General features: G+C 41.8%; 2 protein-coding genes across 7 annotated transcripts in view; one reads left to right on the top strand and one right to left on the bottom strand.

Annotated features, from left to right (window-relative positions):
• Positions 1 to 11557, bottom strand: part of Spg7 (SPG7 matrix AAA peptidase subunit, paraplegin) — a 75373-nt gene extending 63816 nt beyond the window's left edge. The window contains 7 exon segments of the mRNA XM_050194098.3: positions 381 to 530; positions 6500 to 6733; positions 7429 to 7509; positions 10633 to 10796; positions 10876 to 10953; positions 11026 to 11122; positions 11207 to 11557. Coding sequence (XP_050050055.2) covers positions 381 to 530; positions 6500 to 6733; positions 7429 to 7509; positions 10633 to 10796; positions 10876 to 10953; positions 11026 to 11122; positions 11207 to 11401 — 999 coding nt within the window. The 5' untranslated portion in view covers positions 11402 to 11557.
• A 118-nt stretch (positions 11558 to 11675) lies between these two features.
• Positions 11676 to 13990, top strand: part of LOC126546038 (uncharacterized) — a 69156-nt gene continuing 66841 nt past the window's right edge. For 3 of the 6 annotated variants that reach the window (XM_050194102.3, XM_050194101.3, XM_050194099.3), the window contains exon 1: positions 11793 to 11966. The gene's annotated coding sequence lies outside the window, so the exon portion shown is untranslated. Of the gene's footprint in view, positions 11967 to 12003; positions 12265 to 13990 lie in introns of those variants that run through there. The other 3 variants (XR_008608620.2, XR_011892485.1, XM_055061644.2) reach the window with 3 other exon arrangements.

Below are 13990 nucleotides of genomic sequence, written 5' to 3'. Positions count from 1 at the left end.
ACAGTTAAGATATAGTTAAGGCACTTGAACTCGCAATCATTGGTAGCAGTCGAACCCTGGACCTTTGGTGGGAGTCGAACCCAACACCTTTGGTGGTAATTAAGGCACAGGTATACAGGTATAGAGTTAATAAGGCCCTAAAAGCCACGACCTTGGGTGGGCGTTGAACCATCAACCTTTGGAACTAAGAGGGATGACTAAGCGAAGTACACTAAGTGAATTCAAGGGTATGGCTAATGGAATTAAGAGGCACCACTAAACAAAGTAGACTAAGCTAATTAAGGGGAATGTGTACATCATGTGCCCCTCTTTAATGCATTGGCACGTGGGCTTTCGCCTTGAAGCCGTCTTATGGATAACAGTGAATTTTTTTTACTTACAGTGTAGCGTTCCGGTTTTTTCAAATAGTCAACGAATTCCATTATCTCTTGCTTGGCTTCTTGCAGTCCTGCGACATCCTTGAAACGCACACCTTTGCCAGATCCAGTAAGTGGGTCTACAATTGTAAAACGGGCTCTGCCCATCTGAGACTGGTGGGGTGGAGAGAGGGGGAGGGGGCAAATAAATAATTATAGATGTCGCTTTCAGAATTTGTATGATTTATCAAAGATAAGGCAATTTATTAGCAGCCTTTACGACAAACAAAGTGTACCACGCATGCTCCAATTCTAGTTGTAGTCAGCAACAACCTAATAATTCAATAGCAAACACACCTCAAAGGGGATATGTTACACTACATGCGCCACCAAATTATCTTTGCTGATTCCTCCTCTCCTTTCTCACACTTGAAATCCAAATCACTGTTTTTGGCTTAGCCAGTCACTCTGACAGTGTACACTTGCTCCCCATAGGGTGCAGGTGATTGCTCAAGAGGCAAGAACACATGATAGCAACGGGATTAACCTGGCCTTAGACAGCGCATCACAGTGGCAATGTGCACCTTGCAGTTTGCACTCTTGGCTGGGACAAAAGTATGGCGACAAAGGTGTGTGTGCCTAAGCGAGGCTGGGATATTTGTTCCCCCAATCCCTTTTCAGAGCCCTCCTTATCACTGTATATGCACCGTGCAATTGTCCTGTCCTCTTTATTCCCACACCTGCCAATTAACACTCCTGCTGCTTGGCTGTCTGTGCTTATGTGTGACTGGCATGTTTCTTGTTTACCACTGAACAACTGCAGCACACTGTCTTCATGCCTCTGTAATCTGTAAGGCAACTACATTCTGGAACATAGAGAGACATGCGCACAATATAATTTCGTGGAATTTTAATTCCCAACACGAAACTGGCTATAGTGCAGAACATTCACAATAAGCATACTCCTGCAACAAGTGCAGGTGTCTTGTGTAGAAATGCATTCAAATACCATGTGCATATAACTTGAATATTCTTGATTTCCAGTCAACAGAAAAGTAGCTTTCTATAACCTAAGCCGTTAAGGTGCACCAAAGCAAATATGTAGTCACTTCTGAAAATGTGTCAAAAGGCGAGTTGAACAAAAAAAGATAGCAAAATTGATGACAGCACATCTTCTACCCTCAATTGTCTGAGAAAGCAGAGAGGTAAAAATATCATCCATACGCCAAAACAGTGCAGAAATCCTGCAGTGTGTCAACCATTGTTGAGGTTTTGCTCCATAAACAAAACAGTGCAGAAATCCTCTGCTGCTCACTAGCTTCCATATAGTCTGAGGGAAATGCACAGAAGGTGCCATAGGAATAAGGGTGCGGGAATAATCAAAATCATCGAATAACAAATCAAATAGTGTCCTATTCGATTCGGTCTTCGAATCGCATAGCCACTATTCGTAAATATGAATATATTTTAAATACTTTTCAAGTATTTCAAAACGTCAACTGCGCCCAAATTAACATCAAATTGGAGCAAAAGTATGGTAACCGTTCACTCCCGAGGGCATAGTATAGACATAAAGCATAACTTGTGTTGTGGAGTAGGCTGTGTCACTTTACAGGCTATGTCACTATTTTCCATGCTGCACAGCGATCATTCGCACTATTTGAAAACTATTTGAAAACTATTCGGAAAGTATTTGATATTCGATTCGATTCTCTTTTGGCAATATTCAATTCATATTCAATTCGGTCTCAAAAATCAGTATTCGCACACCCCTACGTAGGAAGGATACCACAAAGTTGAGAAGAGCACTGACAGTGATGCGAAAAGGAAGAGACAGTGAGCCCTTGCCTAGGAAAATCCATTAAATTGGCCAGATTGCCTTTTCAATTGTATTCTCTTGGAATGTCATTTGGTTTTTATTACCAATCATTGACTGCTCTTGACAAATCGTGGTCAAGAAAATTTATGTCAGTCAAATGTGGTTCCACATTTCCAACGTAATGGTGCGACTTCAATCTCATGTATAAGTACTTTACACATTTATGGAACCTCTTTTCTGAACAATGCAATAGCATCTGCTATTTTTGAACACTAATAATCAATTTATTAACACTTTTTTTTTTTGCCTTTAATGTCCCTTTAATTTTCAAATATTGATTCACAAATATACAGCTCTAATGGTGATTTGCATACCTCACACCACAAAGCAACAGCAGTTGTCACAGGTGCCTTAAACATGTTCACTCATATAACTATTGTGTTAAGTCCCTGTAATGTCATCACTTGCACATTTTACACAGTGCCTGATATAAAAAATTTCCCATCAACAGTTCTTGCGCTTTTTATGTCTGGTCATACGAACAGCTAAGTCTACATACAGAGTGATGATGAATTCCAAGTGATGACATTACTTTAGTCAGATTATTCTAGCTATGACTTAATTATTTATTTCTTCATACTGTCAACCCTCTGCCAAGGGTTCTTACAGGGAGAGTTTTAAATACAGGCAGACCATACATACAGGTGCATCAAGCGGCAGTGGAATCACAAAAATACATGTTTAACAATTTTTCAAATTCCCAAACGTCACTGGCATTTGCCACAAAGCTTGGTATCGCGTTACAAAGTTCAATCACAGCAGGGAAAAAAGAAAAGCGGAATGCATCACTGTGAGCAAAGTATGGGCGTAAAACATATTGGTGATTAACACGACTGCTTCGTTTTCATGGAAGTTCCACATACTCACCTTTGTTGACCTTTAAATGTTTATGTAGAAGAAGTATTTTAATGATTGGAAAATGTAGAGAGGTCGGCCGGATAATGGAGCATCTGGCCTGCTACTCTACGTAAGGGAAGGGGAAGAGGGAAATAAAAAGGGTCAAAATGGGGGATGATAATGGGAGGAACGAGGTGAAGGACATATTACACAACTGGTATCACAGGCGCGAGTCCAGGCCCGTGTCACCTAGGAAACGTGAAAGTGCACGCATTGTCTCTGTCATTGTCTCTACATGTTTATGTAGTATTCTAAAAAACACTTTGAGACGATTTTTTGCCTTCATACTTCTAGTGTTTCCAGTTCACAAGACTGCAACATCAGTGTGACGGAATCTAAACAGCGGTACTTTGAGCACATGAAGTGCGAGGCACGACGTTGAACTTTTTCTAACCTTGTAGTCATTTCTTTCTGATGATATGCTGGATGAATACTGCTGGTATGGAAAATGCAATTTCAAGACAGGCTACAGTGTTAGATATTAATGTCCTGGTGCTTCCAATGTCCTGATGCGGTGAAGAAGTTTCACCGCCGCATCCCACACTAAGAATACAAAGAATATGAACTACATACTTGACGAATGTTACTATGACCTACCAACACAAAGAGCAAGTGCCCTGCTGTTCACCTTGGAGGCTTTAGAGATACGGCCTTGAAATTCTTACTCACATCATTCTCGGCTTTTTCTTCAAAAAGTTTCTGTAGAACCACAGTGAAGCCACCTTCCTTGTCAGCCTGGATGTCATTCTCATGAAAATGGCAGGCCATTTCATGTAAAACATGAGAGCTACTGGACTTCTTGGTGAAATTCTTGCGCAGACATTGTACACTCTCCAAAGGGGATGCTAGCATGTCCTCTCATCAGCCGGTGCCTTGTTAGCCACACAGTGCACTGACGGTAGAAGGTCATACTTGTGAACGTGAAGAGCAGGGCACTTGCTCTTTCAGAAGATCTCAACCTGCAGAAGCTGGAAAAACAGGTCTCGGGGAGTGATTTGAATGTTCTGAGCATTTTCTTCACCGCAAAGACTCGAAGATTCATGTCTATTCAAGGCCACTGTAACGGAAAGGGGAAGCTGGCATGTAAAGTCAGAAAGTTCCTTGAAAACCATTTGAGCAAACTAAAACCCGAAGATCCTTTCAAAATTAGCGAGTCTGACTACCTGGTTGAAGTCCCACCCTGTGTTGTCGTTTCCCTTAGTCCTGTGTCTGTAGCAGTTTTATTCACAATGTCTTCGAGGATGCGAGCGCACGGGCATGGTGGAATCAGCGTGCAGATGTCAGTAGGAGTGACACCTGACAGAACTCCAGGGATGGAGAGTCGTGTCTTGATGTCAATCAGGCGACGGTGGCGCACGCTGACGTCGAGGTAGAAATGGGTCAGGAAGTCAGAGCCGAGGATAGGCTGATTGACATTGCCTATGATGAAGACGCACTAGAATGTGTGGCACAGGCCAAGGTCGAGAGTGAGAGACCATAGACCATATGTGGTGATGGAGATAGAGTTCGCTGCACTGAGTGTAGGGCCAGGTGACTGAGAAGCGCGGTCACGCTTGGAGGCTGCAGTACGCTGTACGCTGACCTTGGCACCCATGTCTACAAGGAAGCACAGGCCAGAAATGCAATCCATGATGATGAAAAGGTGGCTGGGTTGTAAGGCGAGGTCACATGCCACCGTCAGTGATCTCGCAGTGCATTTCCCGACCACTGGCATGGGGACTTGCACTGGTGCGGGGTGCTGGAAAGTGCGATGGTACTCGCAAATAGGCGAGTTTCAAGGACTGTGCAAGCGGGGACTGCTCGGGGAAGAGGGACGGTGGCTGGGACGCGAGGAGGAGCTGCACTGGTCATGAGAGGACATCCGAAGGGCATCGATGGAAAAGGCAAGCTTGGTGTTCCATGACTCTAAGCGGGCCATGATCGTGGATTCTGGTGTTGAAGAGAGGGCGGCGACAGAAGTCGCGTCATGGACTCGGTCAGCAAGCTGGGCGAGGTGGTCGAGGGTCAAGTCTCCTGCAGCTGCCAAGACAAGGCGGGTGGACTGCGGCAAGCGTTGCGGGAAGAACTCCTTCAACAGTACACCATTTGCGTCGACATTGCTTGAGCCAAGGAGCCGTGCATGCTGTTGAGCAGCTGGGAAGGGCGGCGATCTCCAAGCTCCTCGGAGGTGAGAAGGTGTTGCAGGTGCATGCTCTCAGACGCCATGGTGTGGTCCAAAATACTCTGCTTCAGTTGCTGGTACAGGGCATCCCCTAAAGGTGCAGCAATGATGTCCTTCACCTCGTGAGCAACCTTAGGAGACAGGTTGGCAAGTAAGTAGCAATACCAAGAAGTCTCCGAGGTGATGTGGTGTAGATTGAAGGAGGCTTCAACCTGGGTGAACCAAACCTATGTGTCCTTGTACCAGAACATGGGCAGGCGAAGCTGTAGAGTTGCGACGCCCTGAGGGTGCGAGGTAGCATCAGGCTACCTCGTAGTCAGGTTGCCTGAGGGCGGTAGGTTGCTGGGGTCGGTCATCTCGTAGCGCTAGAACCAGAGGACCAGCGTAGCAGGCTCTTAGAACGGCTAGCACATGCCGTGTTTGCACCATGAGCACGCCCACTCCACTTTATTTTTGTCATCTTTTGCAGTGCCGACCAAGAGTGCTGACCTTTAGTGTCCCCGTCCGTAGTGGTGTTGGTGGGCGCTACACTATTTTAGCTGGTCAAATTCTCAACAAGAGCTGTAAAAGCTCTATAGGCAATCTCGGTACGATGTTTTCTTGAAAAAAGATGTCCAAATAAATACTGGTTAAAAAATATTTTCATCAATTTTTTTTAAACATTTTTAATGGCAGTAAAGGGGTAAAAGACTGCATTATAACCGTGCCCCCATAATTAAATAAAAGATGTCTTTTACATATGTTTAGTGTTTTGCTTGCACATATATTTTGTTATATCATGATGCAAAAGGCATGCATCACTCCATGACTTCGTACCAGAAGTAATAACACTTCCTTCAATAATCAACACAAGCATACATACTCTTAGTGAAACATTTTTGGACCTCACTCGCACATGACTAGAACTATTGTTGGTTTTTTATTTACAAGCTCGGGAAGGTAGAGAGAGTTCCCCTATGCTTCCAGAACATTGCAGCAGGAGGAATATGGTACTGACCCTGCTGCACAATCCAAAATCAGCTCTGCTCACTGGAGCAGTAGCTCAGAGACTCTTGAAAAAGAATGGTTCTTTCCTGAAGAAATGGTCAATAAGCAATGTTTGCTCAAGGTTAACATAAATGCTGCAAACTACACCATGAAGTACAGAAGTCCTACATGGACAAGCTGCATGAGCTTAGCACTGTAGACTCATGCAGGCAGACTCACAAAGAAGTCCATTGCTTGAGGCGTCTTGATGGTGCCACTGCGAAACATGAGTAGGATCATCAGGGCCACCGCAATGAGGGAGGCTAGCAGAAGCCATGTGCTCTCCTGGTTGCGTTCATACACCAGTGGCACTCCAGTATCAGCATGAATGCCAAGGCTTTTCTCAGCCATACGCAGCTTCTCTTCAAAATGTTCCACGTCAACAATGTTCATGTGAAAAGTCTTGTGCTCAGCCTGCATTACCAAACACAACCATTACTTCACAATTCATTTAACATACAGCAGTCCCCAAACATACAGTGGCAAGGACTAGGGCACAGTGAAAAGAAAGCAAGGAATATAATGAACATAAGTACAACTTTCATCCTAGAATAACTGACATTTTCATAAGGGAGTGTCTTTGTAGCTAGAAAACATTGATCTTTTAATGGGGCCAAGATGGCACCTAGTCCACATATCCATTTAGCCGCCACTTTGTTTGCAGCATTATGAATTGCACCAAGGCTTGCTAGCAGAACTATGAATGCTCCCATTAAGGAACAAAAGTTATTTTACAGTATTAAATTCAAATTTTAGTTTTTGCATCATGTGCAACTTTTCTGTATTAATTTGGCTCTTGTTGCATGCACCAACAAGAATGCAAAAGATAATACATAAAAATAATCTAAAAGTAAGCTGAATATGGCGATATCCATAGACGACTATTCTAGTACACTGCAGTCCTGAAATGTGCGTTTTTGACACGCAATGTACACTCACATTACCACTATCTTTATTTTAGAATGCACACAAATGTCTGGCATTCACTATGACGTGCAGAAAGTTACACACAATAAGACACTTGTTTTAGAAAGGGGTGCAAGGAAGAGCAAGGCCAGGCTTTACACAGTGCATGATGCACTGCAGTTGTTTTCATTTCTTTTTCTCACCTTTCTCCCTTTAATGATAGCATTATCATGCAAGTAGATGGTCACCAAGTCAAGCTCTGGTCTCACAATGATTTCTTCAACCTGTACAACCACACACACACACACAGAGAAAAAAAATAAGAAACAGTGACAGGACTTTATTTCCAAGTGAGGATGGTGCTACTAATAATGCACAAATATATGCCAAAATCACACAAAAGAAACGACACATAACATAGACATACAGTGTTTCAAACAGTAGCAGTAGTAGTAGGTTCTTCAAGAAAGTATAAGTAAATTTTAACTTATATTTTATTCCCATTCACATTTACATTTCTGCACGCACACATAGATCCTGTACCCCTAAACTTTTGCTCATTTTATTCAAACAACATGCAAGTTACACAAATGCTTGGTACTCCTTGGTTGACATATTGTGCAAGAGAAGTTGACAGTACAAAATATACAATTGCCTAAAAATCATTGACTTTAAAATGTTTGTGCTTAGAGTGCACATTTCCATTGGAAACTTGATGACAGCTGTATTCTAAAGCAAGTTCATTTTGTTTTTCTTACAAGGCTCATGTTTCAAGACATTAATCCTGAAATTTGCCTCTAATTTTACATTCTGAGGTAGGAATGCCAGCACCAAAGTGTACACCGAAGCGATTAATTTTGTGGGCTCGAAGATTTCTTTATTTTGCCAAGCAAGAGTGACAGAACAATTGTTATCAGCACTGCCCTGCTTTCAGACTGGCACATAATACATAACAGGTTGCATCACCCTGGGGCAAGTCTTTGAGGTGCAGGAACTTCGCAAGATTAAAGGTTGAGGTGTATACTGTGACAACTGCAGGGTGCTCACAAGAAAAATTATTCGTAGACTGCAGGTGAGATTGCTGGGCTAACTTTAATTTGTTTTGTGCTTATCTGAAGACATAATTTTTTTCCCTTACTATTTTTCACATGAAAGTTCACCTGTATTTGTGGCAACCCCTATTCTATCTATATATAGCATGACATGCTGAAGCCATCTTTATTACTTTAAAATTTCTGCATTTTCAAAGAATGAAAATATTTAGGTCAAAGTGATGCTCCTACAAAGTATACAGAAAAGTCATATATATGACAGCCACTCAACCCTATGAATGCCTCAAAAATATGGTGTCAAGCAATGCAAAGTGGCAATCTGTAGTGCTATCTGTAGCAGACTATGAATTTTTACTAAAACATCAGAAGGTAAAGGTAGGTGTGTACAATGTCAAAAAGGCATGACCAGAAGCGAGAAATTTCACATTATTCTTACCTTCATCAATCAAATATAAGTGCAATGGATATAACTGCACAACACTTTACTTGCATTAAACTCAGTGGCAAAGGAAAAAGTGTCATTAATCCTATGTTTTGTTTACGTGACGACATACTAAAATTGAGCTTTATTAAAAAAAGAACAGAGGGTTGCTCAGCACACAAAAGAACATAATTGTACTCTGCTTGAGTTTTCAGACTCTATTGCACAAGACATCTGTGCAGGCAAAATTGTTGTCCAGGAATTGAATAGAGCTGTCACATTCTATGTAATCCAGCATAATTTCAGCTCCATCTGCCATTCAGACCAACACTATATAACATGCACAGAATTATCTCCACCCTACTCAACGTCACTGGACTTCTGCTTTTCTTCATGATCTATACCTCATTTCGCTCCTATTATGTGATTAAAATCAACTGAAATGAAACTGCATAGAATAAAAAGCCTAATACTGCACATATCTGCAATATGCTAAATTTTAATTGCAAGTGGATGCATCACAGAACGCTTGCAAAGATAAATGTTTTCAATAACAAACTGGGAAACAAAGAAATGCTATTCATACATCTTGAAAAGGTTGGAGAACGCAGAACCTCTTTGACCAAGTCAAGAGTAGTGCAGCTGCTTGTTTCTTTAGATTTAAAGTGAATGGTTGTGCACTCACAATGTTTTCCTCATATTGAAAGCAATAAATACAAAGCAGAAACACTAACAGGCTCTGCTGATATGAAAAGTTATGGGCTTGAACATCTCCAAATTGCAACAGTGGGTTATGAGAGACTCTGTAATGGTGGGCTCCAGATTAATTTTGACCACCTTGGGGTCCTTAATGTGTACCCAAAGCACGGTACACAAGTGTTTTTGCATATTGCCCCCCTCAGAATGCATTCCAGGATATATTCTGATGGCCCTTTAATTCAACATGAATTCCAGTCGTGGAATGCAGCTGTACACCCCGGCTGCCACATACTGCCTGGTATTCTTGTCTGCTAAATGGTTATTTGAATGCTGTTAAATTTTAAAACTATGCAATTACCAGCCCTACAGCCTTTACACAGCTGCTCGAGCTCTGTGCTGCTGCAGTTGCAATGCAGAAATTAATACGCGGTTTAACACACGCAAACTGTGCAAATACCTGGTGGACTTGATTTCCTTGACTATATATTACAGTCCAACGTTGCTCTTGGATTTCCACTGTTTTATGTACTGTACACCAGCCAATGGCCGCTGTTATAGCTGTGGCCTATCTAGTACCCACATTCCACTTTGAATGTTACTGCGCTTATGCAGTCAACCAACCCTGGCACACCCATTCCATTTATCTGCTAGATACATTGATGCAAGTTAGATTTATCCAGAGTCCACAGTAAATAAAGTATAAATTTTGCACCAAATTTCTACTGCTCCCATGCTATAAGTTGCAAAATTTTAAAATTTGCAACTGCTAATTTTGCATGCAAAATTTTAAAATTTTGTACTTTTCCATTTACCTGGAATATTGACTTACTTTAGTTGGAACTGAATTTGTGAAGATAAATTCTGTTTTTTGGCTTTAACTAAAAACAATGCTAAATATTGGTGACTTGTCAAAGATGTAAAAATTTCACTTTTGTAAAGAATTTGATTGCTTAAGGTAGGTTTTATGAAAACTTAGATTTTCAGAAAGAATGTGTTTTCCTCAATGCAGGTCTACGATTTAGCATCGCAAATGCCCGAGCACAGACTAATGACATGAATTTAAACCATGAAATAGAATACACGACTTCCCAGGTGTCCAGTTGGTCTGTCATACATGAAATAGAAGAGCTGGAACTTTGCAATAACACTGCCATGCACTGCCTTGCCCCGCTATAAGGATAAGTGCTTACTCTAAACAGTCTGCGATCACGATATTGCCAACGCTTTCACTTCACCTCTCCTTTTGCCAGCATTTGGTGATAAAACTCGTTCCATGATACATAGCGCAGCACGTCTGGTTGGTTGCTTGTCGGGAACAGGAGGGACATTAGTGTGATGACTATATAGGCTGTCATCATCCAAATGGCTGCCTTGGCAAGCAGCGAAACCTTGGACTCTTCTGCAAGAAAGTTTTTAAATTAGGTCCATAGCGCTACGACTTTGATTCGTCAGAAAGCAAGAGACTGAAAGACACTCACCATCTTCCTTATCTTTGTTATTCTTGCCATTATTATCTTGTCTAAGAATACAACTTGTATGCAAAGATCTTGCGCAGCCTGGCAAACGAAACCACACAAGGAAACTACAAATTCATCGAAACACTGTAGATGACTTAACTACTGTCTTACCTAGATTAGAAATTATACGATGGTTTGCGGCGAGAATCCCAGACCTCTTTAAGAGCCCTCTAACAGCCTTTATTTCAGAATTAATTTGACTGTAAAGCTGAAAAGCATAACAGAAAGAGCATTGCAATCAAATAGTCCGGCTTCGAAAAAAAAAAGGAATGGTCCAAGCTCTCTCACGCACCCGTTTTGAAGCACGAGTCCCCAGATAGTTGCTCGAAAGGCGCGCTATTTGTGCCTCTTGCAAGCCTCGAAAACCTAAAGTGCGCAAATGTGTGTTTATGAATGTCACTGCCGACGACACGACCAGGGACTGTCGATAACGAACTTTTCTGGTGCCGCCAATGACTGAATTCACCCTTCGCGACAAACTCATCATGGTGCAAGTGACAGCAAAATATCAAATTAAGCAAACGCTGCGACCTTGTACCTCACGCCAATTGCTTTCAAGTGTCGTATCCTCAGTACGTCGCATCACAGCAGTTGCTCTAACGTATCCGAACCCGCTGAACCACCCTGCCGCTGCCCGCACAAGTTACATGTTACATCACGTTTATCACGTTTCATCACAGAACTGGATACGGATGGATGTGGATATTATCGCATCCACGGCCAGAGCCACGCTAGTTTGTGCCGTTTGTGCATGCGTCTTCAGTCAATTGCTTCAGCCACTTTAACGGTTTTATATAACTTTCCAGTTTACTGAAAAAGGAAATTTTTCTTTTAGTTGGGGATTTTCCTTATTTTTGTTTTCTTTGCCTGGATCGTATGTTTTTTTTTTTTAATGTTCGCGTCGTGCGAGGGCTACCTACGGAGTAGTGTATTTATTTGTATATCTTTTGTTGGAGCCCTGGTTGAGAGTAAATTTTTTCGGCTGCATTCTTTGTGAGCACGCGTTTGGAGAACACTTGCGAAACATCAGAATAAAAAGGAGAGCATATGAGGTAAACCTTGATCTTTTTGTGCCGGTGTCGTTTGTCAATTCTACGAAGCGTCGTAAATCGCGATATTGCTGACAAGTATGTGGGATATGAAGAGAATGACTTTAGGCTTAGAGAAGTAGAAAACTAATGTGAACGCGGCTTGGTTACCTTATTTTTTTCTTTGCCTCAGAAAGGGCGAAGCGTGTCGGAAAGAGTAAGCAAAAGTGAGTGGTAACCCAAGCGTCGTGTCTGTGGCACGAAGCTAAGGTGTCGCGGAAGCTAACCCAGGACTTTCTCAACTTGTGTGGTAATACTTAAGGTGCCTACGCTTTGCTGCCGAAGTTCTTGTTAATGCCTGCTAAAGTAGTCGGGAGGGTGCGCAGAGTTCATTCTTTTGTCACAAATGTCAACGGACATGTGAAATGAAGTGATGTTGAACCTGTCTCCATCATTTGCCGGCATGCCTTTGTTTTGCCTGACGCGTTAAATGTGGAGCCATGATGCGTCAAGGCGTGTGATCGTACTTTTTTTTTCTGACCATAGCCCGCAGCTTATGTTTTGCGTAGGTATTGTAATATGCCCATGCTTAACCAATGTGATGAGTCTTGCCTGTTGTCGTGGCCAGATGCTTGTTTGCAGCCTGAGTGACATTACTACGTACTAGTAATTCGATGACGACATAGTCGTTATGTAACGTCTTCCTCGTACTATTGTGTGATACCGTAGGGGTCTGTGTAGTATTGGCGGCGATTTTTTGTTGTTGTTGTTGTTGTTGTTGGGGGCGGGGGGCATTCATGACATTACTGCTTTATAGCTATATAGTTTATGAGCGTATGCAAATTAGCAGGTGGGACGGGAACATCCACTATTAAGTACAATCTGTGGAAAGTCCCGGCTTACATTTGTGGAGGTAGCTTGTTTGTTTCAGCCAATTGAAATTGCACCTTCTGTCTGAAATAAATTTTCGCAGTGATGTATTTCTTTTTGAACAGCATCGCTCGGCATTATTTATCTAACAGTTTTCTTTGGTGCTTAAATGAAATTGTTTATTAAGAATGGGAGTTTGTAATGCAACCTAAACTCTTGACTTAAGGTAACGTCTGAAGCTGTATGAGGCTATCTTGTTGGTGTATGTGGACACTTCCCTCCTTGTCAGTCTCTGCTACTTGATCAGAACTGTCTGTAGTACGTGTTTCTTTCTAGTTGAGATCTGTCAGACAGGAAGTCTCCAGATGGCTGCTGTGTTGGGCGCGTGATAAAGCTTAGCAAAGTGTGGTGAAAGCTCCTCATAGTTGGTACAAATGTGTATTTTGTGGTGTGATGTTGAAAAAAAGGTGTTTTAGATGGTGTAAAAGCGCAAGCAGCTGCAAAATAATTATCACACACAGGCAAATATTTTTGTTGACTGCTGCTGGGTGTGGAAGTAAGCTACACAACCCCTTGTCTCTTGAATTGAAGTAGCGATTTCATTAAAAGGTGTTTTATTAGATCTTACTGTTGTCCATATACATAAACTAAAGTGCCATGTTTCTGACTAAAGTGCCATGTTTCTGACTGCAGAAAATACTATAGCCTGAAAACTCGAGAGCTGTTTCATGAAAAAAAGCTGTATGTACAGGCATGTGAACATGGTTTTAAATAAGTTAATATTAATGTTTTGGTTCGTATGTGCTTGAAAAATGTGATATTTAGGATTTTCAGGTACTCAATTATGTCTAAATACACAAGGTTACTTGAGTTATCCTAAATGCGGAAGGAACCATGTAGTTTACTGGCCACAAACCCAACCAGGAACACTTCACATGTTACTGCAGACTTTGTTGAAGTACCAACAGGCGTGGCTCAGTTGGCTGTGGTATTCTACTGGCGTCCACAGTATTGGTTTATTTTTTGGCTTTGTAATAGTGTGCGAAACAGCCCTTGCATTTACATTTGATTATACGTAGAAGAAAAATCCAAGGCACTTAATAATTATTTGAAGCCATTCACTAAAGCAGCCCCCAATGCCCCTGTTATGACTTAGGAATGTTAATTACTGTCAGATT

Source organism: Dermacentor andersoni, chromosome 1 (genome assembly GCF_023375885.2).
Source record: "Dermacentor andersoni chromosome 1, qqDerAnde1_hic_scaffold, whole genome shotgun sequence".
Taxonomy (NCBI): Eukaryota; Metazoa; Arthropoda; class Arachnida; order Ixodida; family Ixodidae; genus Dermacentor; species Dermacentor andersoni.
The sequence above is the reverse complement of the archived record's forward strand: the minus strand, read 5'-3'. Positions and strand labels throughout refer to the sequence as shown.